At 38.2% G+C, this 27,215-nt stretch overlaps 1 protein-coding gene across 5 annotated transcripts in view; it reads left to right on the forward strand.

Annotated features, from left to right (window-relative positions):
* The window catches only part of NTNG1 (netrin G1), a 319,781-nt gene that overhangs the window by 257,694 nt on the left and 34,872 nt on the right, over positions 1-27,215 (forward strand). Inside the window, exons 6-7 of one of the 5 annotated variants that reach the window (XM_036895327.2) lie at positions 13,745-13,912; positions 19,315-19,449. The exons of 1 other annotated variant lie outside the window; for it this stretch is intronic. In XM_036895327.2, the coding sequence (XP_036751222.2) occupies positions 13,745-13,912; positions 19,315-19,449 (303 nt within the window). Of the gene's footprint in view, positions 1-4,037; positions 4,104-6,390; positions 6,451-13,744; positions 13,913-19,314; positions 19,450-27,215 lie in introns of all 5 variants that reach the window. 3 more of the 5 variants (XM_036895329.2, XM_036895330.2, XM_036895331.2) reach the window with 3 other exon arrangements.

Below are 27,215 nucleotides of genomic sequence, written 5' to 3' on the forward strand. Positions count from 1 at the left end.
AAATTAACACTTTATTTCAAATGTTAAAAATCAAATTTTTCCACAATATTCCAAAATGATTTCTATTGCTTTCTGAACAATAGTATTAATCAATGTAGGTGCTAGAACCAGATTATTCCCTAAAGTAAGCTGTATCTTAAGTGAGCTTTTTTTACATATTAGGTCACATACTCTGGGACAATTAAAATTTCAAAAAATAAGGGAGTACATTACTTTCTCTCCTTCAATTCAGTAAGAACTATTTACACTACAGTATAAGTCTGATTTTTATTAAAACAGCAACCATAAATAGCATAATAAAACTAACATTTATTTAACGCTCACTACAGTGACAAGCAAATATTAACTCATTCAAGTCTTGATGACAAGCAGCAGGTGGTGTCATCATTCATCCCTACTTTACAGATGAGAAGCTTAGACCCAGAAGTTATGAAACTTGTCCAAGTGATAGAATTGAGATTCAAATCCAGCCTGAGTGCTATTGACATTCACCATATCTTAAATAAATTTCCTTTAAACAGATATTTTCTAGGCCTCCCATAGATGTCATTTGAAAATGCAACAATGACAATGGAGTAATAGCATCTAATGGGCATTTCAGATATTTTATTTCTTTTTAAAGGGGACAGTTGTGAAGTGGGATTTTGCTGTCTATACTCCCAGGGCGAGAGTCTTTGGAATACAGTCGAGGAGATCACCAAGACAAGTTCAGTCCATTTTCCCAGCTGTATGGGGCCAGGATCTTTAAGAAGGGATTTCCAGAAAAAAAGCTATTCTTGAATGCTTGTCCATCTGCACACACATGTGGTATCCCTCTGCTCTCTCCAATAATAATTTTTCAAATCCAGCACTACAACAGTCAGAAGGTCCACAGTCAAAACATGCAGCAATACTTTTCCCTCCACATAGGGAACCATTAATCCCATAGATTCTCCAAAGAGCATATTCTTCATCCCAGTGTTTCATCTTTCCATGAACTTTAGTATAACCCTCCTAGACCAGAAAAGAACTACTGGAGTGATGGAACTTATCAGGTGAGAGAAACCTTAGCTCTTTTAGCCCAACACCTTTGTTTCATAGATAGGGAAACTGAAGTCCAGAGAAAATGAATAGCCAGACAGCTCCCCAGTAGCAGATCTGGGACCAGACCCCTTACCTTTTGATTCCCAGTACTCTTTGCCTTGTAACAAACTACCCCTCTGAGACCTTCATACTGAGCCGAAGATATTCCCTAGTTAATTCATGAATAATTAAATTATTAATTCTGCAACAGTTCACCCAAAGAGATAACACAAATACTTCTGATCTATTATACATTTTTTTCTATTTGCAGTTTCTAACTACTTGAAACAAGTGGCTAACTGGTTAAAATTCTCAGGGGCCACATGTTATCCAAGACTCTCATTAGAACTGGAGAAGATAACATAGAAATTGTTTCATTTATACTATTCATAGAGACTCTGATGTACCTAATCTACTTCTGAAAGTTAGATATTTGTTAGTAATATTGATTGAATATTTTCATATGCCAGGATCTTAGAGTAGCAAGAATAACCAGACAGTAACTGGCTAATTTTAAGTTCTCTTCTTATTTGGCCTTACAATTATATATAAACAAAATTAAGTTTTTAAAAGTAAGATGAGATATTAAATTTTAAAATGCCATGATGGTCAAGTATTAAAACATGTATGCACAGACAGTAATATGCTATAGGAGTTGAGGGGCCACAAATTTCAGTATCTCATTTTCAGAACATTTTTCCTCCCAAGAAAAAACACATAAATTTTGTCCCACTGGAGATATGTTTAGATTAGATTAGGATTTCCACATGGTGACTACTGATGGTTCTGTTTTAATTGTTCAGGAAGTTTAGGCATCCTACATAATGAAAATTCTTTGGAAAAATTGTTCAGTACTCCCACCAAATACAAGGTCTACCTTTCCCCCTCCCCAGGAAACTATTTTAGGTACACAATATGGAAGAAAATTATTTTCTCGGTAGGGATCAGCTTGTAACTGAGGTGTTTATCTTGATAATTTCACAAAGGTCAAGTAGAATTAACAATTCAGAAGTAAAGTGACCTACATTACTAAGACCACCAAGAGTATACTATAGTATAGCATAAACAAATAGTTAACATATTGGAGTAGGAAATAAAACTTGATTTATAAAGTTAATTTTCAAAACTCACTTCTAAATTGATTTCATATAAATTTTTGCCTTTACATTAAATTTTTGAAATTGCTTTCATTTCATCAAGACAAGCAAGTCACTGAATACTTAAATTTAAATTAACAAATATCACGCCACTTACGACCTATGTTTGCCACTCCTACAGAAAAAAAGATGGAGAAAAACATTTTAACAAACTAAAATTTTCTTGATTTGATGCAAATTATATAAATATATTTTCTATGTAAAACCATAACAATGGTTTGAAATTTTTCCTAAATGAAAAATTTCTAGAAATCATATTAATTCACTCAAAATGCAAATGTATGGTTTTTCAGAAGTGATCATCGTGGTTCAAGTCAGCTTGTTCTGTTAATTCATTATCTACCCATCACCAAAATGCTCAAGTGAAAAGCAACATTCTGTCAATAAGCTTCACATTTGCCTACATGTTATCAAATATCTACATATTTAGTAATCCTTGGATACAGATGTGGAAAATCATTACATTCTTTTTTCATAAATCTTCACAAATACAGCAGTATCAATATTAAGGTTTCCTTTGGTTTTGTGTGTATACAGAGAAAGAGAGAGAGGGAGAGGGAGAAAGGAGCACAACAGAAAAAACCTCTAACAAATATTAAAAAACCAGTTACAGTACAAATTCCATGTCTTGCAAGAATGTTACTTGCCATAATGTAATTATGGAGGAAACAATCTGATAATACCTGTTTATAGTAGCTTCACCACTTGATATCAATTATGCAATTACTAGTATTTACTGAGGCCTTCTGCAAGGCTTTGCCCTTCCTCAAAGAGATCTAATCTAATTATGGAAACAAGAAATAGACTTAGAAAATTTAAACTAGCAATATTAAAACTCATGCCAATCCATGTATTAATGAGAAATCAGGAGCGCAGACAGTAACATGCTATAGGGGTTTTCAGGCAAGAGCTCTCCTTGTGGACTTGGGTGGTCCCAAAGGACCACTCAAGAGATGTGGTTTTGAGCTGATCTCAGCAGACCGTGGATCTGAGTCATGAAATGACTGCTTTAATAGTTACAGCCTTTGCACCTTAGCAAAAATAGTTTTAAATTATCCAATCCTAACCTAGCTGTTCACCTACTTTTCCACATTGATTTGTTTTTTACACTGGTGAATCTGAGGAAGAAATAACACCAATTCTTAAGTTAACACTGCTTATAATTATTTCTGTATTGGAACCAATAACTCTAGAAACATATTTGGTGGTAAAATATCATGAAAACACCTATACATGCAAACCTCAGATATGATCAAAAGCACTTTGGACTATTCTCCTTAAGCTAGAAACACCCACAATCCCTCTCTTTCTCTGAGAAATTGCACAAATAAAAATAGGAAATAAATCACTTCTTTGCAGAGATAATGGCTCACACTTAAAACCTACCCCAAAGAATCTCTCACGAAAGACTAATGCAACCAGTTCATATCTGTATATATAAATTGCAGAGAATGAAATCCTCAAGTGAGAAATTATTTCTTACGCGTTATCTTCTAGTTTCAGGCACCAGCTTTATATAACAGTTTGAATTGCTGAAGTCCCTATTTGGTTATTTGTAAGAACACTCCACTTTATTGCCAAAGTAAATGTATATAGCTTTGTTAGGGAAGGGGCTATATATTTAATGTCCATTCAATGTTTTGGGAGTCATCAATTGCTTGCTCTTGTTTGGTGCGGAAGTCATGGTCTGTTAACTGCATCACAGCCAAGTTAAAGAGCAGATGTGTGGTTTGTGTCTTTGTCCATATAATTTTCTGTTTAGACTAAATGACATTATAGCTGAAAATAACATACCCTGATTTTTCCTGATGCATGCAGATCCTCCAAAGTTTAATAGGATATGGCCGAATATTTCTTCCCTTGAGGTTTCTAACCCAAAACAAGGTAGGAGCATGTAAAATTCCTAGTGATATTAAGCCCCACATGTTGAGGAGAAAAATCCCATACACTATTTTTTAGCACTAAAGAAGAACATTATCATGAATGCCATGTCTTTGAAAGAATCATAATTAGAATATTTTTTTCTAACATGAAGAGCATCCCCAGAAATATTATGGTGAAAGATGTAGAGGAAAATGAGATGGCGTAGCACTTGGTCAAATTTACACTGACTGTCAGTCTGTCCCAAGAGAGCCCAGAGTTCTATTCCCATCAGAGTATGGGGCACAAATAGTAAGTCTTTAAAACATGTGAGTGGCACAGGCGTCCTCCACTGTCTCTATTTCACTTATCTTAAGTGAAACTGATCAGTTTGGGCAGGAAAAATACCTAACAGCGATGCTGCAGTGCCTCAGAGACCTATTTTCTTTTACTGGGGCTCACGTTGACTTGCAGAAATTTGAATCTCAGTCTCTCTTCCCTCTCTCTCTTCCATGTCACAATGTATTTTCTCTGTTGAGGCATTCCCTCTTTTAATTCTTTATGAAATAGCAATCCTTTCTACCAACATTAAAAGCAACCTGTTACCTGTCCTTAGAATAGTAATTATTATCTGACTTCCCACATCAAAAAAAATAAACAAATACAAGAGAGAAACTGTGCAATGTGATTGCACAAGAAGAAATAGAACTTTGAAAAACTGGGCAATAAAATTCATAAGGTGCAGTGTAATTTATGTTAAATTCACATTAACATCAAGTCTATAGATATACAGAGATATGTATAACTAGGAAGTTATTTTACTAGAAAACTGTTATTTTGCCTCCTTTCTTTTTTTTTTTAAAAAAAGGCACATCTTTGGCGTCCACCTTCCTTCTTTCGTTATATACAGGATGTTCCTTTTAAACTCTAATGAATACAGATGGAGGAGGAAATGAGCAAAAGGAGGAACCAGGAAATAGCTGCTAAGCAAAACAAAATATATTAGCAATTTTTTGAGGAGTCAAATTGGAAGGGCTGCATTTTCAGTCCTTGATGAGAGTGATGAAATCGAGACTGTCCTAGATACATATATTACTAGCAAATAGAATTATCTTAATCATCTGCTCCAAATGAATTTTTTCAAGTTTCTGCATACATTGTGGAAAAAGAAATACAGATCAAACTCACCCCTATTAGTATAATTCTGTGAGGATTCGGGGGAGGTTTAGTGGCTTTATTTCTTGGCAAGTTCAATGAGAGCATCTTCAATGAAATGTCACTCAGTATTTCCCATTGCATTTCGTAGCTCAACAAATTATACAAGACAGGATCTAAGAATTACCACTTCTCCACAGTGAGTTTTGAGATGAATGAGATTATGCATTGTTCAAAACCTGAAACAGACACATTTAATTATTTTGCTGTGTTTTCTGTGAGTGTCACAAGGACTAAAAGCTTTCAGAAATATCTTTAGTTAACACCAGTTGCAATTTTTTAGAATGTGGATAATGAGTTCAAATGAACTTATTTGAGAAGCAGCACAGTTGAATAAAGTGCTTGAACTTGAAATTTTAGCTAAAGGTGCACTTCCTAGTAGAGGCAAACTCTGTGCAGCTATAATTTATCTTGTCAACATCTGCAAAGAACAGCAGGCTCTATCCTGTTTTGCTATTTTCACAAACTCTTCATGAATAATTGGAAAAGAAATGGCATGCAAACAGAGAGAAATCCCTGCCATTAACAAACTGATATCATCACAAAGGTAATACATGTTGAGGAGACTACATTTTTGAAAGGTAGACACAGTTCAAGGTGACTCTGAAAGCAAGATCCAGATATCAATGAATGGTTGATCATTGCTCTGTGATGTCTAATCAATGCAACAAAAAAATCATTTAACTGGCTTATAAGTAGGTGAGTTTATGGTTACATAGAATGACATGGTAAATTGAAGCAATGATATAGCGAATTAATTCAACAACACAACTGTTATTTTAAGAGAGGGACAGTAGGGGATCCTAAAATACATATTATTACTAGAATAATCTTCACACAACTGGATTCTTGATTTAAATGGTAATTCTTTTTGCCTCAGAAAATAAAGCTTCTGAACCTTATTACTGACCACGTTAAACCACTTTCAGCCAAACACAAGACTTCCTTTGTGATTGAAACAAACTCCCAAGAACAACAAATACAAATAATCTTTTCATTTAGGGCTACTTTTCAAGTGGGTTGATGATAAGTTATTACAGTTTGAACTTTTCACTGTTGTTTCTAATGTGCTGTTCATTCTTTTAAACCTATCCAGTTGCTCCCAAATTAGCTTTGTCAACAGTTTCTTCTGTTCAAGTTGCAAACCACAAGAGAGGTAGGAATTCTTGGATTCATACAGTGATTTCATGGTGTTATGTGTTGTGAAACATTGCACTGTATGAATCTGGAATATCTGTGAAGTGTACCCATCAGCTTATTGGTGAGGCATGTTGACCGATACTGATTAATGCATCAAATAGTAGTGAGAATGTAATCTGTAAGAGAATAAGAAAAGGCTTCACTCAGATATTTGACTGTTGGAAATTTGAAATGCTGCAACATTTGTTTTCTAAGAGAGTAATGTGTAAATAAGAATTATAACAGTTTAGATTTCTGTTTAGAACATGAATGTTAGAGTACTAACATTATAACTCATTTGCATTGAAAATAAGGAAACCCACTTACAGTGAGTTTCAAGGTTGCTTTTCACGAGAAAAGAGTGACAAGTTCCATGTACGGTGCCCATTTTACTGTGACAAATGAAATATCTTGGAATTTCTACTTCCAAACATTTGGAATACATTTGAATACATACCAGTGAAGATCTGCACGGGGCTAGATGTTGGTTATGACCCAAAAATAATGGTTATATTACTTTCATTAAATGAAAGCAAGCAGTATCTCATCTCTGACTCATGAATGCCCCATTCCAGCTGACATCTGTCATTCACAGAATTAAGATTATTCAGGAAACATGAAGGATTCCTGTTTTTATGTCACCAGCTTCCTTTAAATGTCCCCTGTGACAGGTGTGTCTTGTTTTTCACCCTTGAGTGTTGGGTATATGTCACATTGTTCCTGTTGTTGTTTTATGAAATACCTCTTACAAAGAAATCTATTTATTAACAAAATCTGAATTTAGTTTGACCCACTTGGTGAGAATAACCATAATAGCTTCCCCTATTCTGTATTGAGTATAGTCTAATCATTTCCCAGACTTTAATCAACAGTGAATTGGTTCTTCTGTGGCATAAGGGAAAAGAAATAAAGTGGTCAGAAGATGGGAGAATGAAACCAATAGTATTTAAACCATAGCTTAAAGCACAATGTGCTTTTACATCTCTAACATTGATGGTCCCCTTTTGAGGGGACTCCATATGGATTTGAAATTTGGAGAATTCAGTTCTCCAGGAGCAGAGAAGCCACAGTTTCCCAAGTCATGAAGCCTATCTGGCATGTGTACATATCATGAGGCAGTCACTGAGGCTTGAATGTCCTTCCTTATGTACAATATGCTAATCTGCACGAAGAGGCCAAGGAGGTGAGGGACAAAGGAAACAATAGGGACTTTCACAGAGTCCATCTCCTTTATGTCCTATCAACCATACCGATATACAAGAGGCCACTTGACCTGGCATTTGACCCTGCATCACTGAGTGGTTAGTTCCTTGGTGTCCAATGAGGTCCGAACGCAGCTCCAAAAGCAGGAAGAAACCACCTAATGAGGTAGACTTACAGGAAAATCCACATTGTCATCAAATGATGTGTACAGAGGAGCTTCAAAAGCTATGTAAGGTTTCAAGACAGGGGTGGTGGAGGGGTAAGGACCAGGAAAAGGCTCCAGCTTCTTCATTTCCATCCCTGGAAGAGACCCCTTGGAGGCCACACTCAGAATCCTTTCTATTTACATAGACAATGTGATAATGTAATTAGAGGCAACACAGGGAACAGTAAGAAGGAAGACACCAGGGGGCAATTTAACCCCTTCTGTTCTTGACTTTACTTTCCTTCCATTCTCTTTCTCTCCAAGCTTTTGCTTTTCTATACCTCCTACCTGCCCCACCTTCCCCAGCCAGTCTTAGTCAGAAACAGTCTTTAAGCCTCAGAAGAGGTTTGGGTCTTTGCTGATCTAGAAAGCTGACTTTGAGCTCTCCTAAAACATCTCTACTTTTACTGCTCTGAATTGCCTGTTACTAAGCACCATATTATGCTCAGTGCCTTACATGATGAAATATGTGTCATGAGGGGGAGTTTTCCCCTCAGGGGACTTTTAGTTATCACAGTTTGGTGGGTTGTTACTATATCTAGTGGGTAGAGGCCAGGGATCTTCTGAATATCCTACAACATACAGGAAAACAAAGAATTCTTCGGCCAGTAATGTCGATAGTGCCAAGGCTGAGAAACTCTGCGCTAGACTTTGCAGGACGGGGCCTCGTTCCCTTTGTCCCCTGATACAACGTGGTTCTCAATAAATATGTATTTCTAATGCCTGCTGTGTCACACCATGCAAATGTGTTCTAAAGGACTCTGTTAACTTGCTTACACAATAGTCATTAAAACTTGTCTAAAAAAAGAACATATAAATCTATAATATGATTTGAAGTTGAAAAATTATAAAACCACAGCAATTTTTGGAAATCACCTTTTTTCCTGCCTCAGCTGATCTGCATAGACATCTAGTCAACTCTCAGCTAAAATAATCACTAACTTTTTTATATCCTGTTGTGTGGCTGTTGTTTCTCTAACCTCTTTAATGTATAAGGTATAGCCATACTCTCTTATAGAATTCTAGTGGTAGAGGAATTAACTGAAACAAAACTTTCCTCTGTCTTCCTCTGTTTCCCAAAGAACGTGCCTCAGGATCATCTTTGATTCACTGATTCATTGATTCATTCATTTGACATTTTTTGAATGCTTAGTATGTGCCAGGCAATGTTTGAATGGTGTGGTTACATCTGTGAACAAAACAGACATAGTCTGTGCTCATGTATTTATACTTAGAGTAAGGGGAAAAACTTTTTAAAAAATATGTTCTCCAGATGCTGTAAATTCTACAAAAAAATTAATTAAACAAGATTGGGGGATTAGTGTGTTTGGATTGGAATTGTTATTTCTGATAGACTGGTCATAGAATTTTCTTTGAGCAGAGACCTAAAAACAAAGTGAGGAAGCAGGTCATAGCTATTTCTGGGGGAAGAGTATTCCAGACAGAGGTAACAGCAAGTGCAAAGGCCCTGGGAAAGGGGTTTGACTTCTGCAGAGCAAGATGGAGGCATTGTAAGAAGAAGAGTGATAGCAATGAGCCCCCAGCCCAGCCAGGGGCCAGATCAGTTGGGGATGAAATGAACCAAACTCTGCCTTTTTTCTGAATGAGACAAGACGCCATTTGGATCATGAGCAAAGGGGTGTCATGACCTAATTTAAGTTTTGAGAGAGTTGCTCTGCTGTGTGGAGAAGAGACTTTCACAAGGATGGACAGGAGAGCAGTTTGGGGACAACAACAATATCCAGGTGCCTTTAGCTAAGGATGAGATGGTGAGAGGTGGTGAGATTTAGAATGTATTTTAAAAGCGTAGCCAAGAGGATCTGCTGACTGGTTGTCAGAGATGCAAAAAAGAGGTGTCAAGAACGACTCCAGGAATTTTGAGCTAAGCAACTGGAGGAATGGAATTGTCATTTATTCACTGGGATGAGGTGGACTGCCTGGGTAAGGTGCAGGTTTGGGAAGGGAACCTAAGGGCTCAGTTTTGAACATGTTAAAGTTGAGATATGTATTAAATGTCCAAGTGGAGCCATTAAGAATGCTGTTGAGTAGATCATGAACAGGGGGGTTTGGTCCAGGATGGATATAACTATTTTAGAAAGGTCAGCATATAGATGTTTTATAAAGTCATGAGGCTGGGTAAAGAACCCTGGCTCCATGGTAAGCCTAAAGAGAAAAGAGGTCCAAGGCCTAAGCACCGAGGCATTTGAGAAGATAGGACAAAAAGCAGAAGGGAGGACAAGGCAATGGTGGGTGGGGAAGGAGGACAACCAAGCTAAAGTGGCAACCAGGAGCCTCCTGTTTCAGGAAGGATCACCAGGCAGCCTTGAGGGTCCTGTTGAAGTTTATGGTCGTAAACTAAAGTGAGACTTGTTTCAGAATGGTTGGAGGAAAACTGCAGCCACATTCAGCTGCTGGGGATAGGCATGGAGAGATGGAGAGTTGGATTGAACCAGGATCAGGTTTTTTCAGGAAACTATCATTGGGGCAGGGGGACGAAGGGGCAAGGGGAAATGAGAGTGCATCAAATCAAAGGAAGTAAGGAAGTCATTGCAAGGATGGACCACGGGGCCCTACTTTGAGAGAAGGGATGGGAGGACATGATAGGTCAATGCATTGGAAGATCAAAGAATTATTGAACTATTGCTGTTATCCCTTCAGGGTCTTACTATAATAATGCAGCTCAATCTGTATCATTAATGATCTCTCATGTATTCTGTGTGTATGTGGAAAGACTGGTTCCTAAAGAGCGGTAAATTAACAGAATATCGCAAAATAATACAGCAGTCTTATAATAATATTTGAAATGCCTTGCTTTTATATGGTGTGCTCATGTTTTTCTAATAAAAGATCTTTTTCTCATAAAGAATGAAGTAACTCTTAGTCCATTCCCTAGATTATAAGACATTTTAAATATCCACCTATCTTCTAAAATAAGTTTAAATACTGAGTGTTTAGCTGAGTATAGTTTTGTATGTAATTAGTTATATAATTTATATTACTTTTTCCTATCAAAATTAATAAATTCATTTTGAAACATGATCCAGCAACATGATACTGCTCACAGAATTCAAAGAATAGTAGATGACAGTGTCACATTTGACATGTCTGTGAAGATTCATGAACTGTTTCTTGGAAGTGTTGAACCTGGAGGTATGTTTTCTCTCTTGGATAAAGCTTTGTCAGATGGAGCTTTGTTAGATGTAGTTCTGGCTGCTGGGCAGATCCTACAGAATCCTTCAAATACCCACAAAGGAACTATGTTCCGAAATTTCTCCAGCACTTACTCATTCTCTACATTTTTCCAACTTCATGTCTTTACACATTTTATTCCTTTCACCTGAAATGTTCATTCCTCCTTTAAAAAAAAAACAAAAAAACCCTATCTGCCCTCACAGAAGATTCAACGTTAAGTGCAGTGTAGTTCATTTGCCTAATCCCCCTGAAGTTATTTCTCTCTAGATCACATTTTGTCACTATTTGGTTTTCTTAGCACCTACTCCTTAGTTATCTGAGCATGTGTTTGTCTTATCCACTAAACAAGCTTCTTGACAACAGGACTTCTGTGTAGTTCTGGAAAATTCCTAGGATGAATTTATGCACATAAAAGAATGCTTTAGAAAAAAGCCTGATTAATTACATTAGGTACACCTAGGACCAACCTGAGCTGAGGAACATGAAGAATGCCATCCACTAAAAGGCCTCTTCCAGAGATGGAGAGCCCCAGGACAGGGCCCTTAAAGTCCACTCCTCGGGAATTCCCGGTCACTCTGAAGAGGTCTTTGGGAAGCTGCTGATTTGGGGCTTGGGTCTCCTCCATGCTACCACTACTCTGGGGTGGCTCCAGGCCAGAAAAAAGTCTCTCTGTTTCAAGCTTTCAACCAAGGAAGGTTCTAGAGGACTTTCAGATTTCCTAAGGAGTCAGAAATTCTAACTTAAAAAGGTGTAACTCAGGAAGATACAGCATATTGAGGTGAAATGCTTGTTTTCTAATAGACTTAATTATTTGGTGACTTGTAATTGTATTACTTTGGTAGTTATCATTATTATTATTAATTTGGCATGCCTTAACCGATAAATTTATGCAGGCATCTTCTTACACCATTTCCTGTATCAAACTCCCAAGGCTTCCCCATCCCAGCACTTGCCTTCTCTTTCTGCTTATTCCTGATCCCCACCCCCAGTGCACTTAACCTAGTGGTAAAGATGCTTCCAATAAAGGGAGTGGCTTGCCTTCAGAAATGTCCCTTCTCCTTGCCTCTCTCTTAAGTATCTGGGGTCCCCAAGGTGCCGACCCTGCTCCAGAATGTCTTCTACTCTTTACCATTTAGTGTCCTCCTCTGTTTCTATCCAAATTTGATTTGATGTCAGCACCTTGGCCTCAGCTCTCTGCTGTAGTAACTGGCTCCCCAGTAAATAAATCCACACCTTTCTGATGATGATGATGATAATGATCATAATAACATTAACATCTAGCATGTTAATAATGTAAAAAAATTTTAAGACTAGTAACTCTACTCTGTTCTTCCTCATTTATTTTCAGTCTGGTCACCAAATGCAGTACTTCCAAAATTTTAGGCCAAAGGACTAACTCAGCACCTTGCACAGTGCCTGGCACATAGCAGACCAACCAAAAAAAATTATTTATTGAATGAATGAGCTCAAATAGTGACTGTTTTGGGCTGCTTTGTAGAATAAAATAAAAAACAGACATTAATGAGAGGAGTGTTTTTAGGTAAAGTTTGCAGTATCATGGCTGACCTTCCTCAGAGATGTTCATCTAGGTCTACCACCACATTTTGAGAAGACAAATGACATACCCCATCTAGTTATGCCTTGTTTTTTCTGTTTGATTTGATAATTAGTGCTACCAATAGAGGCTTTGTCTTGACCACTTCTTTTGAAAAGATAGAATTAAATGAACAACTTTTTGCTTTGCTTGAGATGCAACACAGAGAAAATCTAGTCACTCTCCACCCCTCCCCACCTGCTGTCATCCTCTTTTCTCCATCTCCTTGTCTAGTTCTTATCACCATCAACCCTAAGCTTCAGACAAGCCACTCCCCAACATCTTGAAGAGACAAATGAAGAGAAATCTGGGTTATAGTAGCTGCCTAACCCTGCTTTTGTAGCCAACTTAACTTGAAATTTGTAAGAAAAGGAAATTCACAGCAATAACAATGGTATTTTCATACCAATAATCTCCCTGCTTTTTATATTTTCTCTCACACAAAAACAGATATGCAGGTTTGGCCTGATGAAAGGCTCACAAAAACCATCTTTCCTCTTAGCATTTGGAGAAAACAAAAATAAAGCATTATGTAGTTGTCTACATCCCTGTTAAATTTGCCATAATTTCTGTGAAACCCTGACTGAATTACTGTCTTGAGGTAAATGAGAGATTCTAAACAAAGAAGCCATGCAGCGTGGCAGACTCAGAACAGAGATGCTCATATACTTCTCTCCCTCTTTTTTTTTAAGACTGCAAATATGAAGAGAAAATGGGGGAAATGATGCAAAGACAGTAAAGTTTTTCAGTGTAAAAATTAGACTTTTGCATCAATGGACACCAAGCCTTCCCAAATTTTAAAAGGTGTACACCTGCAAATGCTTCTGTTCACAGTGTTCGCCAAGAATTACCAATCTCCAGTCATGTTCTGAATGTCCAACCTTTCTATCCTGCTTGAAACAGATGCAACTTCCATGCCAGTCACAGCCACTGTGTTCGCCATGTATCATGATCAGTCACGTGTATGTAATGCCATTCCGCCATCTTTTCTCCACTTCTCATTTTATCCACGCATGTAGTGTGCTATTACTCTGCTATTGTATACATTCTGTATACATCTCTGTTCTTCCTTGCAAGATTGTGAATGCTTCGGCCACTCCAATCGATGCAGTTATATCGATCTGCTAAATACAGTCATTTGCGTGAGCTGTAAACACAACACTAGAGGGCAGCACTGTGAGTTATGCAGGCTGGGCTACTTCAGAAATGCTTCTGCACAGCTGGACGATGAGAATGTGTGCATAGGTCAGTTCCATTATACTTTCAGCTATTGTTCTGTGCCTTTCAAGCTATGGGGAGCTATTTAAGGTGGAGAGGCCATTGATTTGCACCACGTCTGAGCCAGAGTGAACTTTCTCAATGGAGAAAACATCCTTGTGATAGATTTAAAATTCACTTGTGCTGGTTGAAATCATAGTTGGGGGAGACATTTTGAGTCCTTATATTATTGTTGCTTTAAAGATGAGCTGAAAACTTATGTTTTGAATATGAAGAATTTTCTGTTTTTCTTTCTTCCTTTTTTTTTTCCTTTTGCATGAAGTCTTAAAACCTAGTAATTTCAACCTGACCTTAGAGTCCTAAGTCGAACATTCAGACTTCAAAATGGAAACTCATTATATGGGATTTAATTATAGGTATGATAAATTAGGATATAAACTCTTGCACATAATTTTTTAATCAACAAATATTGATTCATTTAAAATACTGCCATTTGGAATTGAAAGCCACTATCAATCGGTAATGTAGATGTTTGCCTGAATTTTCCACCTATAATAGTGAAATTCCATTTATTGAATTTTCCTGTAGCCACCAAGAGGAGAAGTAATTTCACAAAACTATTTTAAGTGATTCATACCCTTAGCTTCCAAGGTGCATGATTCCTGGAAAACTGGGTCCACAGTGTTCCCTGGAACACTTCTTCCACCCCTGTGGCTACTGTTCATGTCAATTGGAGAGAACCAGGTGTTCTTCCCACCAAAAAGGGGCTTCCATCTTTCGACTAGAGGAGCCTGTCTTTAAGAAGGGGAGCTGATGGAAAAATAAGAAACAGTAAATGGAATTTCACATCACAATTTGAAGAAATACGTATATGCGAAATGATGGAGGATACGTGTGTTAGCGCATAGTAGGTGACTATACAGGCAACCAGTTTTAAAGGCAGAACTTTTCACATAGAGATTAATCTAAATAGAATACACATGCTGAAAAATGACAGGTGATCTTTTCGTCAAAAAAGGAACCCAGTCAATCTGCTGTTCTGAGATCATTGTTTTCTCACTGGATTGTCAAGGCCATACAGATACTCACCAAGTGTCACATAAAATAGCCGTACAAGTTGTTTTGAATTCAACTGAGCCAAGTTTACATAATACTTTTTATGTCTACAGCATGTTCTATTTCAAAGTTCTTCCTTATTTATTATTTGTGGATTAGTGGAGAAATCACTGGACTTAGAGGCCGGAGATCTCGGTTCAAGTCCCAGATTGACATTTAATAGCTGTGTGCCTTAGGTAAGTCATTTGAGAACTCCTGGTCAATTTGGTGTCATATGGGATGCAGAGGACTGTGAAATGACTTACAAATTTGTTTTTTACTTAATCCTCATTAATAAAACCATGGGGTAAGTATTACACTGATAATTTCCTCTATTTTCTAGTTGAGAAAAATAAGGCAAACTGACCCAAATCATACAGTTCAGCAAAGTGTTAAGTGTTCTGACTTCAAAGCTTGAACACTTTCCCCCAACTACCCTGACATAATTAGCAAAGCTAAACTTCTCAGACTTCTACTTAAGGTATACTTTTCGGATAACAGCAACAATCCCACTATGAGCTTGTGAGCCAAAGTTCAATTGCCTTCATAATATTTGAGTTACCAAGATTTGAAGACATTAATAAAAACCAAGAGACATGTAGCTGTCTGATTTGAATGCAGAATTGCATTTCAGTGAATGTCATCCATAAAAATACATAAATGTCATAGTACACATATGGAGTAAGAGAGACGGTAAAATAAATAGGAACACAGTAATAAAACCTAATCATTTTTATGAAATACAGAAGATTAAAATGCTAATTTCACATTGTTTAAATAAACCAAATAAAAAGGTCTTAAAAAAGATTTTAGTCCATAAAATTTCTCATAGCAGGTAACTTGACAATATCCCACTATGTTTTACTCAGTGTATTCTATTATAGTGTGGCTAAAGTACTCTGCGAACTACACAATCTGCACTTCCTATCCAGTTCTAAGAATATAGTTCTGTTGTAAATCCATGTTTGATTAGCAACAGACAAGAAGACAGCCCGTTCAGTTTTGTCTTTCAAATCACGGAAACTACAGATGAAATACGAATTTCATATTTAATTTAATATGCATTTCTTAGTTTAATATGCATGTTTTTCTACTTAAGAAAACAAGTTGCTTTCTCCATTTCTAGGAATTTTGTTAATTAAAATTATAAGTCTTTGGGGAATTTTTTCATTGAGACAAACATGTTCCTCTTCAGTCTTTTATAATCTTCTAACCAAGTAAAATAATTGGTAAGCACAAAGATGAGGATTTGTAGGTACCATTAAAATGAGCTACAATATCTCCCCCACATACCAAAATTCCTTAAATTGCTGTCCTTTTCCTAAGGGGTAAAATTGTGTTTTAAAGAATGAACTGCAAAATTTGGCTAGATGATATATGCTACCATCTTTCTTCATCTTTAGCTTATGCATGCATACAATGAATGGGTAACAACTTCCTAAAAGAGATATATAGATTCCACTCTTCCCACCTGAGAGGCCAAGGGAGAAATATCAGGGCTGCCCATGCACGAGGCTGAGGCTGGAGTTCGCTCTCTGAGGGCCATTGGAAACTGTGGCTCCATTGCCAAGGTTTGCCTTACAGGGCAGCATGAACCTAGCCACTGTTTTCCACATTTAAATTACCCTCAAAGGGCTTAAGGCAGGACTGAGAATTAAATTTGAAAAGGTATAGCACAAGTACCCTCACAACTAATTGAGAGTTAATTTTAATATTTGTATAGAAAGCAATAATGAAAATGGATGGAACTTTGCCCAATTCACTTGCATAGCATTAGGCAGTAATCTTGGAAAATTTGAATTTCATCTAAGTCTTCTCTAAATTCAAGAGAAAAAAGGCACTCTGCCATTTTTTTAACATTTGGTAATGAAATCCACCACCCTGGCTGTGCAAGAACAGCCTTTATCTTTAACAAAATGTAGACTGTGCTGAAATAGATGTCATAAACTATTTGTATCATTTTATATTACAGCAAACAAAAAATGCAGGCCAGCCCATGTGGCCACAGTGCTTGCTGCATTGTGATTACTGGTGAATTTATACATTTTCATACAAATTCCAAGCACAGGATGTCTCCAAAGATGCATGTAATTACACTGTATGATGTAGCAATTACATGAAGATGACATCCTTGCATGCTTCTGTTTCATATAAGCTTGAGCATTAAGCAGGAAGCTACAGGATGCATGGTTCGTGACCTTGGGTAATGACTGCTAATAATCTCAGATACCTGGACATCCGAATGAAACACAGGACTCAGCAGTTGTTACTAAATACATCTGGTTATGATGTATTATTTTTTCTCCCCTTGAAACCCAAGGTCAGGTAATCAGAGGTACTTTCTATAGAGCAAAGCAAACACAGAACACTTCTAATACCTATAAATCAATTGTAGTATAAATTTTTAATCAAACCTCCAAAAGCCTTTCATGGGTTTTAGTCTACCAGTTCTGCATATTCTTGCTAATTTCATAGAATAAAATATAATGCGCCAGGGCCATCCTTATCACCCCAACATTGACCATAGTCCCCAAAACGATATGTATTTTTTTAACTAAATTATTTGTAGACGATACCTCTCCTTGTCACTTATTTTCATGACTGTTTGAGTCACATCACATGTACCCCCTTTACCTACAACAATCACGGGGATGTACTGTGGTTGAGATGTCCATATTTTTTTTAATTTTGCTTACATTTTTTGCAAAACATTATATTAATTTTTACATCAAAAACGTTATAGTAATTAACTGCTATGGGCTGACTAAAGTAGTATGTGAATTCATGTTGGCCAGATATAACTCTATTCCCTGTCTTACAAAATGTTTATGAATCATCAGCAACTTGCACCTTTTTAATAGAAAAAACATATTACAGTTTGGGTATAGGTAGATTCCTGGAGTATACATATGTACAGACAAACATTTTCAAAGCACACAAAATTACTATTAAAAAAATTTTTTACAACTCCCATCACACACACACTAAAATAGAAAATGTCAATTAAAAATAAAATTCTAGTTATGAAGTACAAACCAAACCAGGCAAGGAGGGAGCATTTTAGAGTTTATATAGTTTTATCTTTACCTACATATATCGCTATTAGTCTTACAAATGTTTGTATCAGAAGAATGCTGAACTTAAAAACTGACTTCATCAACATTAACTAAATCACAATTCTGAGGTACTCCACACTCTGAAGAAATTATCTAATGAGTCCCTATAACAAAAACCGAGCCAAACTTCTGGAGCTCTCTGTAACATTCAACCTTTAATCTCCACGGCTAATGTAAAATGCTAAACTTGATGCTATTAAATGGAGGTTCTCAGGGCTTCTCTTGGTTGTTTAGTATTTGATTTGATTTTTATCAAGACCTTTTAATTGTACCATTTTAAAGTAAAGGAAACTGAGAGACAGAGAGGCATAATCACTTGCCCAGGAGCATGCAGTGAGGTAACAAAGAAACAAACTTTGGCCCACAAATTCCAAAAACTGCCAACTGCTGTTGTTCCCTTTCAAGCTACTAGAAGCCTGAGGAATTCCCATTTCTGGTTCAGCCTTTAAGCAAAATAAAACTTGAGAGGTACACATATCCTGTATAAGAATGTGTGAGGAATCAAGACAATATTCTATGTACCTTTTGTTAGACAAAGTTATATTGTCCTGCCAGTAGACATTATAATGAAAAATATGTGTCAAATTATGCCTATGTTGAAATTTACAGGGGATTACAAAATTTATTTTTCTTTTATGATTGTTAGTCTCGGCTGCATAAAAGCTATACTAAAACATGCCTAACAGATACAGTATCTAAAGGCTCATCACAAAGCAGTATATATATATATATAAATAAGTTACAGTGCTGTACCAAATCATAAAGTAAAACTGCTTTTGAATGAACAAAGTGCATTCTTATGGCACTTTTAAAATGTTCAGCAGTTCTCAAATATTGAGTGTAACAGATAAGCCCATTTGAATAATTTAGAACAGAGTTTACAATGATGGCATATTGATTTATCCTTGATATAAAACTTCTCATGATGTTCATTAAACCATCTAAAAATGCCCTAACAAATGGAATCTCCATTATGATCTGTTAGCAATGAAGAGCATGATGTCTTATTTCCTTGAAAGTTTTCAGTTGATTTCCTCCCGTATCATAAAAATGATATCATGGAAGACTGAGCAAATAAATAAATGGACCTGAAATAGCTGTATTTGCCAAAGCATTTCATTAGTGGGCATCTTCCTTTAAGTAAGTGATGCTCCTGTGTTGATAACCCATAAGCCATGCAGACTTGTCTCCAGCCTGTGTGTTGTCTCGTTTCTACAGAGTGTTATTGTAACCCTTTGGGCTCAGTCCATGATCGTTGTAATGGCTCAGGATTTTGTGAGTGTAAGACTGGAACGACAGGGCCTAAGTGTGATGAGTGTCTGCCAGGAAATTCCTGGCGCTACGGCTGCCAACGTAAGTAACTCTGGGGGCTGCCCTCCGCCTGCTGCAGCATGACTGATTCCGCTTGCCGGGCCAGCGCGTGCAGCTTCACAGAGCAGAAAAAGACCCAAACCGCTGGCAAGCTTTAAAAGCCCCAGCCTATGTAGAGGAGAGAGAGTGATCCATCAGCTGTCCAGTTGGCTTCTTTGAAGTCCATCTTCATCCCCTCTGATGGCTGCGGCAACTTACTGAAATATTGTACGCAGATCCATGTACCTGGCAAGACCATAAATTAAGTGGCACAATAGGGACCAAGCCTGGAAACCCTTACCGCAGAATGAAGGGTGATGTGTACGTGGTTAATATATTTCTTGAATTGAAACCTACCCTGGTGCTCCAGAGTTCATAAATTAAATGATATCTACATAACTTATTACCACTCTTGCTATCATACCCATCACTGACTCTTAACCAAAAACCTAAAGGTAATAAATCTAAAGGATGTTTAAATGCCAGAGTAAAATAAATGATGAAAATCAATATTGATTTTAAGCCTCTGAGGTTAGGCACCACGCAGTGAGCCTTAGACAGATGCCATTTGGTTCAGCCTCATTTCTCTGAGGATTATCAGACCTTCTTAAAAGCTTGTCAGGCAGGTGGCATGTCGATATATTCAGGGAACAGAAATTTTAAAACCTGAGCAGAAGCTTCCTCCTGTCGTTCATAACCTTTTCTGCTTTATAATTCTGCACTAACTGCCATTCTATCTATACTCAGTCCCCTTACTGATATTAAAAAGCCACCAGGCAAATCTTCTAGAGCAGCGCATTCCTATAGCAAATCATGAAAGCTGCACATGGTATTTTACATGTTTAGTTATCCACATTAAAAAAAGTAAAAATGAATCAAAGAAATTGTATTTAAAAACTTATTTACCCTCAAATATCTAAAATATTATTCAACATATAATTAACATCAAAATTTTTAAGGTTCTATTTTACCATTTTCAAACTGTCTTTGAAATCAGATATGTATTATACTTACAGAACATCCCCACATTACAGGGCTTAATAGCCACATGTGTCTACCACATTGGACAACACAGAGCTAGAGGTTTTTTGCTTACTTTCCACTTGAAAAAAATGTCAACATGCAGGAACTGGCAGAAGCTAATTTCTACCAGAGCTGTATAGACTATTTTATCTGCTACCTGTGGAAGTTAGAGTTATCTGGAAGCTACATTTCTACATTTTATAAAGCCATGGTGAAATCTGTTGCCATACTAATGCCATGCACAGCCGTGAACTATGGTGATAGGATAAGAGCTTTAGCACTGAGTGGACCAAGGGTAGTATGGGATCTAGGAGCTGGAGGGTGAGCATCTGCAGGGATAGTGAGGAAGAACATTAAAAGACAGTGAATAGCCAGAAGTCAGGCAGCACACCCTCAGGCAAGCTGTGGGGAAGGCTGTGGTTTAAAAGTCCTACATGTTGTCAGTTCCCAGAAAGCACCTTAGGGTCTGAGGAGTTGACAGATTCCAGGGACATTGTAGAGCCAGAACTCAGAAGACAGGCATCAATCCTGGAACACAGGGATTTGGAGGCCCAGGGAAGGCAGGCGGTCAGGAGGAGAAAGAAGGGATAGACAAAGGAAGAGCCAAGACCAGCCCCAAGACTCAAGGCATGAGGTGTGAGGAGACTTAAAAGTGAGACACACTTGTCAAAAGGACAGTCTCATATGAACTTCCTGACACAACAGGACCTAAGGAAGGGGTTCCTGGAGTGTCACCAGGGAAAGACGTTGGAGAGGAAAATAAACTGATCTAGTCTCAGGGGGAAATGTAGGGTCTAACTTGATTTATCTGTATTAATTTCTGGAGTGTTATATAAAGATTGAATGTCACCAAATCTTCCCTTCTGGAATTTGAAGACTGAGCTGAAGGGCGGCCCCCCACTGGAAGGACTGTGCTGTGTCCAAGGCCCTCTGGGGCCTCCAGCATGGCACGTCCTTGGCAGGGATCAGTGACATGATGGAAGTGTGTGCTTTATCCCACAGTATCTCTCTTGAGTACTTACTGTAAATTAGGCTTTGAGCTGGCACTAGATGCTGCAACCATGAAGAGATAGCTGCTGTGGACATGTGCGCATGGAGTCTGGAGCAACAGGCTATCATGCACCCCAACAATTTTGACACTAGGTAATGAGAAGTCAGGAAGAGCTAGGAACATGCTCTTAGTGAAGCCCCCATGGGGACTGGTTTGAGTTCTGAAGCATTACTCAGAGCTTTCTAGGAAGGACCTTGGGCAGAAGTATGTGAGCTAACACAGTATGTTCCATGCATATCAAATAGTTTTGATGTGATTGGGGGATAGGAATGCGTGCGTGTATGTGCACATGCCTGTGTGTGCATGCATGCCACATGCTAGGAGGGAGGAAAGATGTTCAAAAGCAACCAGGGAGCAGAACATGTGGTTTCTTGAACACAAAGCTGAGGAGTTTCACCTCATCAGGGAGGAAATACAGGAGCCCTCATCCTGAGGAGACACGGGAGCCCTCATACAGTTTTAAGCAGAGGAATGAAAGGATCAGATTTTGTTTTAGAAAAATTATTCTAGCTGTTCTGTGAAAGGAGGACCAGAACAGGGTGAGACTGAATTTGCTATATAAACTTAACATACTTCAGTATACCTTTGAGCATACAATAGCTTTATCTAACTATGAAATCCTCCCCTCCCTCAGACCCACCCACACAGAGCAGATATTCTCTATTAAAATACAGAAATTCTTCGGTCAGTTGGCAAATGGCTACTTCATAAAGACCTCTAAATGCCTTCCCCTCGGATCCGTTAGACCACCCCTAAGGTCTAGCAGCTAAGGAGGTAACTCTGTCATGGTAGGATGCCTCCCACACCAGTATTACAACAGGTGTCCATTATAATTGGTGACTGTAGGTTGGCAAATATTTTTCATAATACTCCTGTGTCCATATACACACGAATGCACTCAGAAATGTCCCTCAAGTTAATCTCTCTCTTTTTCTCTCTTCCTCCACCCCCATGAATGCTTCTGCTTGCTCTGAGTTGAACCCATCCGTGGGTTCACATTACCAGCGGCAGTGCTGTTAACCTGGCAGCAAGAAACCAGTGCCCAGAAGAACAGTGGTAGAGCAGGGCTGGTAGCGACGCTGGCAGCGGCGAGTGGGGAGCAAGCAGGTGTTTAGGCAGACACTGCCAGCAATGGGCTCTAGTTGCTATCAAGACAGAGTCCGAGGGATCCAGACCCCAAAATGGCCTGGTAGGAGGAGGAGAAGTGTAGGCCTGCAGATCAAAAGGACTTGGTCTTGAGAAAACAAAAGAAAGGGATCCAGTTTCCAACACTATTGCTCTCATCCAATGAGCAGAACAGAGTGAGTATGCACTCAGGCTCCAGGGTCACACAGACGTGGGTTTGAACTTCCTCTCCACTGGTCACTGCCTGCAAGACTCAGAAGAAATTATTCAGAGTCTCTAAGCCTATTTTTCTAAAAAGGGGAGTAATATTAGGACCTAACACATATGACAATCATGGAGATTCAAGGAAACTAGTACATGTGGACACTATGCTACACAGAAGCACTCAATCATTATTATTTAGTTCCAAGCACATGGTATGTGTCAAAATATGAGGCAAGAACTGGTGCTTAAAACTTACTGGACAATGATAGTGCTGAACATGCAGCAAGATGGCCACCCTTGGAGTATCAAACTGTTGGCCTAGGAACTTCCAAAAAGCCTGCAATCTGAGAAAGAGGCTGATTTAAGAGATTGAAGCAAGGCTGGCCCCAAAAGCAGTATCATTGCTTCAGCTCAAGTAATGAAGAACATCACGCTCATGAGTGAACTTTCTGCTTAAGGGGGCCACCGAGGGAGTGTTCTGAACATGTAAGCGAGTCTCTCTGACATAAAAGGTCAAACACTTGAAAACCGTCACAATGGTCTTAGACAGCATGGAACACAAGATCCGGGAATCAAAGAAAGAAAAAGATTTCCAGGAGGCCAGGCAGAATCAAAATTCATGTTGAGGCTGTCAGTAGAGGAATGAGACATTAAAGAGAGATTTTTTTTAATACGCCCCTTTGCAATCAGAGGGTAGGCATGAGCCGCATCCCAGAGGATAAAGCTGAACCCTCGATAGAGGAAGTCACATTCCACCCACCCCATAGAATATGGAGGGTTAGCAGGTAGTGGTAAGTAATGAAGATTTGTTCCCCACTAGAAGAAAACTAAACATAAGGGAGATCGGCGATTTTTTTTTTTTTTTTGGTTTGGAAAATGGAATGGAAAAAGCCACACAGAGACCCAGTGAGGCTGATGAGATGATATACAAGAGATAGTGGAACAGCATGCAGGGTTTACTAAAGCCACCAGTTATCCTCCATTTTTGCCTTATTTTTATGAATACTAATGGTGCTTACAGAAGAATTAGTCTGAATATTTGGGTTAAAGTCAAAAGACCTGGTGACATAATTCAGTGTTATGATTCAGAGCACGTAGGAAACCAAGAATTAAGCAGTCGGCCGGGGGAAGGCTGAGATTTCAGCAGCTGGCCCATGGCCTATAATATCAGAATACAGATAGTACCAAGAAGAGGAGAATGTGTTACTGGGAGGCTCAGTGGCTTGATCAAGAAGATTTCTAGTAAATTTGAGCAAAATAAGGAGGAAAGCCCATTGTAAAACTGTAAAACCAGACACTATGGCAAACTACAGTGTTCTCAGCAGAAAAATGAGAGAAAGTTTGGGAAAAAAACTTCATGGCTTAGATGTATCCCTTCCCAGAGAATGCACAATAACTGTATTCATTTTCTACTGCTTCTATAGACAATTAGCATAAATTTCCATAAACTTAGTGGCTCAAAACAACATATACTTATTTTTGGGGGGTTTCGTAGTTAGAAGTCCAACATGTGTCTCACTGGGCTAAGATCAAGGTATCTGCAGGGTTGCATTCCCTCTGGAGCTCCAGGGGAGAATCTTTTTCCTTCCTTTTTCTTGCATTCCTTTGCTCATGGCCTGCTTTCTCTACCTTCAAAGCCAGGAATTCTCCCATTCTCTGTGCTTTTCTTCCATTACCACATCTTTCTCTGAGGACAGCTGGGAAAGGGTCTCCACTTTTAAAGACCCATTCAATCAGATTGGACACCCTGGATAATCCAGGATGATCTCTCCAGTTTAAGGTCCTTCCTTAACCTAATCTCCTTTGACAAGTTCTGTTTGCCATGTAAGGGATCAGGTTCTAGGGATTAGGAGGTAGACATTTGGGCAGAATTTTATACTGCCTATCATGATAATCATCAAGAATGTCAATTTTTAATGCCAGGGATAAATATGCAGCTGTCATGGAGACAAAATATAACTCACACTTGGAATAAAGACATGCAAAGGTAAAACTTACTTAAAAGAAGTATATAATAGGATTAGAAAAGAGTGATATATGTGAAAAAGGTAGGAACAGTGGAATATTTTTCATTCAAGACCAAAGATCCTATAGAAAAGGTGTTATGAGTGTGTATCGTAGACCACACAATCATTTAAAGCACACAGAAATTGTCCAAAACCAAATTAGAAAATATAAATTCTCTCTAATCTTCCAAATGGAGAATTCAAATTCAAATGAGGAATTCCAAAACAGGGGACTCCAAATTCAAAAGATGTGTTCTGCTAACACATCTTTGTTGATGTCGACCTGCATTGATGAGAATTTCGTCACCCAAAAGAGCGGAAGAAGCAGTTGGGAACTACTATTTACTGGTAGTATGGAAATGACAGTATTAAATAAAAAAGCAAATACTATTAAAAACTGTTAAAGGGTATTGTGCTGAACCTTAAGAAAAATTCAGGATGTTCTTGGGGAAAAAACATAAATCTTAGACCCTCTTTAAAATACACATACACACACCCTGATTATTTTAAAAACACAAATTGTTCCCAATAGACTACCTAGAGAAAATGGGAGACTTCTAAAATAATCAGCATAGCTATACAAGGGCTTCTAATGAGGCTTTGGTGAATATTTATTTAATCCCTATTTTATGCAAGACACTGCTGCAAATTAAGGCTAAAAAAGCAAAATAACAAAAATGCATAATGGTGTGGAGTTATGTTAACAGTTGCTCAAGTGACAAAGATATGGAGATGTTAGCTTACATTGGAGCTCCATTTAGACAGCAGTATGTCCTAAGTGGCAAAGAAACTAATACAATTTCAGGCTGAACAAAGGCCAGAGCAGGTTTTAGTCCTCCCTGAAATCTGAAATGCACACTGAGCTCACATTGCCAGTCTAATTGCTGGCAACAATACTTTAACGCACAAGAGAGTGATACAGGAGAATCCCATCCTTGATGAAGGGATTTTCATAAAGAGAGTTGAAACATGTTACACATGTCAACCAGTGTCTGAAGGGCTAGGATGGGACAAGTGGACTTGCTGGTTCAGGAGGATAGAATGAGGACCAGGGGGTAAAAAGAGAGGAGGGTTTCAGCTCAGTATATAAGAATTATTCTCTCCAGCTGTCCAGTAGGATGCCTTCAGTAATGATAAATCCCCAGACTCTAGAAAAGTTCAAGCAGAAGCTGAATGGACTCCAATGTGTGATGCTTTATGGAGAGTTTCTGCTTAAGTGAGAAATCAAGTGGAAAGACCTCCAGGGCCTCTCCAGCTTTCTGGCTCTTTCAGACCAAGTCCGTGGGGCAAAGGGAAGGTATAGTGAGACACTCGGCTCAGTTTGTACCAAGAACCACAGTTTGGCCACTCAGCTGTATTCTATACCCTAATCTCTCTTTATCAACAGGTAGATTCTCATAATCTCACTAATCATCTCCTGATTTCCAAGAATCAGACTTCAGACTTATATAACTTCTCTCTAATCTTCCAAATGGAGAATTCAAATTCAAATGGGGTCCAAAATGGGGGAATTCAAATTCAAAAGATGTGTTTTGCTAACACATCTTTGTTGATGTTGACCTGCACTGATGAGAATTTCTAGATATTAATCAGTTCTCATCATAGCTTTTCTGCTACCACAGTTGAGGAGGCTTCTTTTTATTTTCTTTCTTTTTCTTTTTCTTTTTTTTTTTGTGGTATGAGATTAACTTCTACAGGCCTGACAACTGGTGATCATTAAGATGATGCTTCCAATTACTTCTTTGAAATGAAGATTATACCTCCCTGGACAAATACCTTGAGCCTAACTTGTAATTTTTCAATTGCCTTGAGTTGCAACCTCCTGTTATTTGCTGTGTTACATTAAAACGTCCAGTTCACATTTCACCAGTTGACCTCACATTTTGAATCCATTGACAGTGGCATGTCACTTAGACAAGGAGGTCTGAGATGCTTCTGAGCATTTGCAGTCCTACACATAGATTTCACTCATTTGGCTCTTATATTTCTATTGCTAAAAATGAATGGCATCACTGAATCCAAGTTTTTCATTTCCTTGCTAGCAACTTAAACAGCAGTCTCATTTCCCTTACTGAGCACCATGTACTTATGAGTGATGAAAACTGAACACTTGGAACGGCACTTGATGTTGCTCTTGTTCAACTCCTAAGGGTGGGAAGGAAGTGCTCGTTAAACAGAACCAAAGGCACCTCCCAGAGGTAATTTAAAAAGGAAAATATTAGGAAGACAGAAGATGGAAAGTGGCAATTTGTAGGCATTAAAAATATGCTGGGTAGTCCTCCGGGGAGGAAAGACTCATTTTGTCAGCTAGACAAGTGAACCCCAGCGCTGCTCCCAGTTGTGAAAGTTCTCTCATTTCA

The sequence above is a fragment of the Manis pentadactyla genome, chromosome 4 (genome assembly GCF_030020395.1).
Source record: "Manis pentadactyla isolate mManPen7 chromosome 4, mManPen7.hap1, whole genome shotgun sequence".
NCBI lineage: Eukaryota > Metazoa > Chordata > Mammalia > Pholidota > Manidae > Manis > Manis pentadactyla.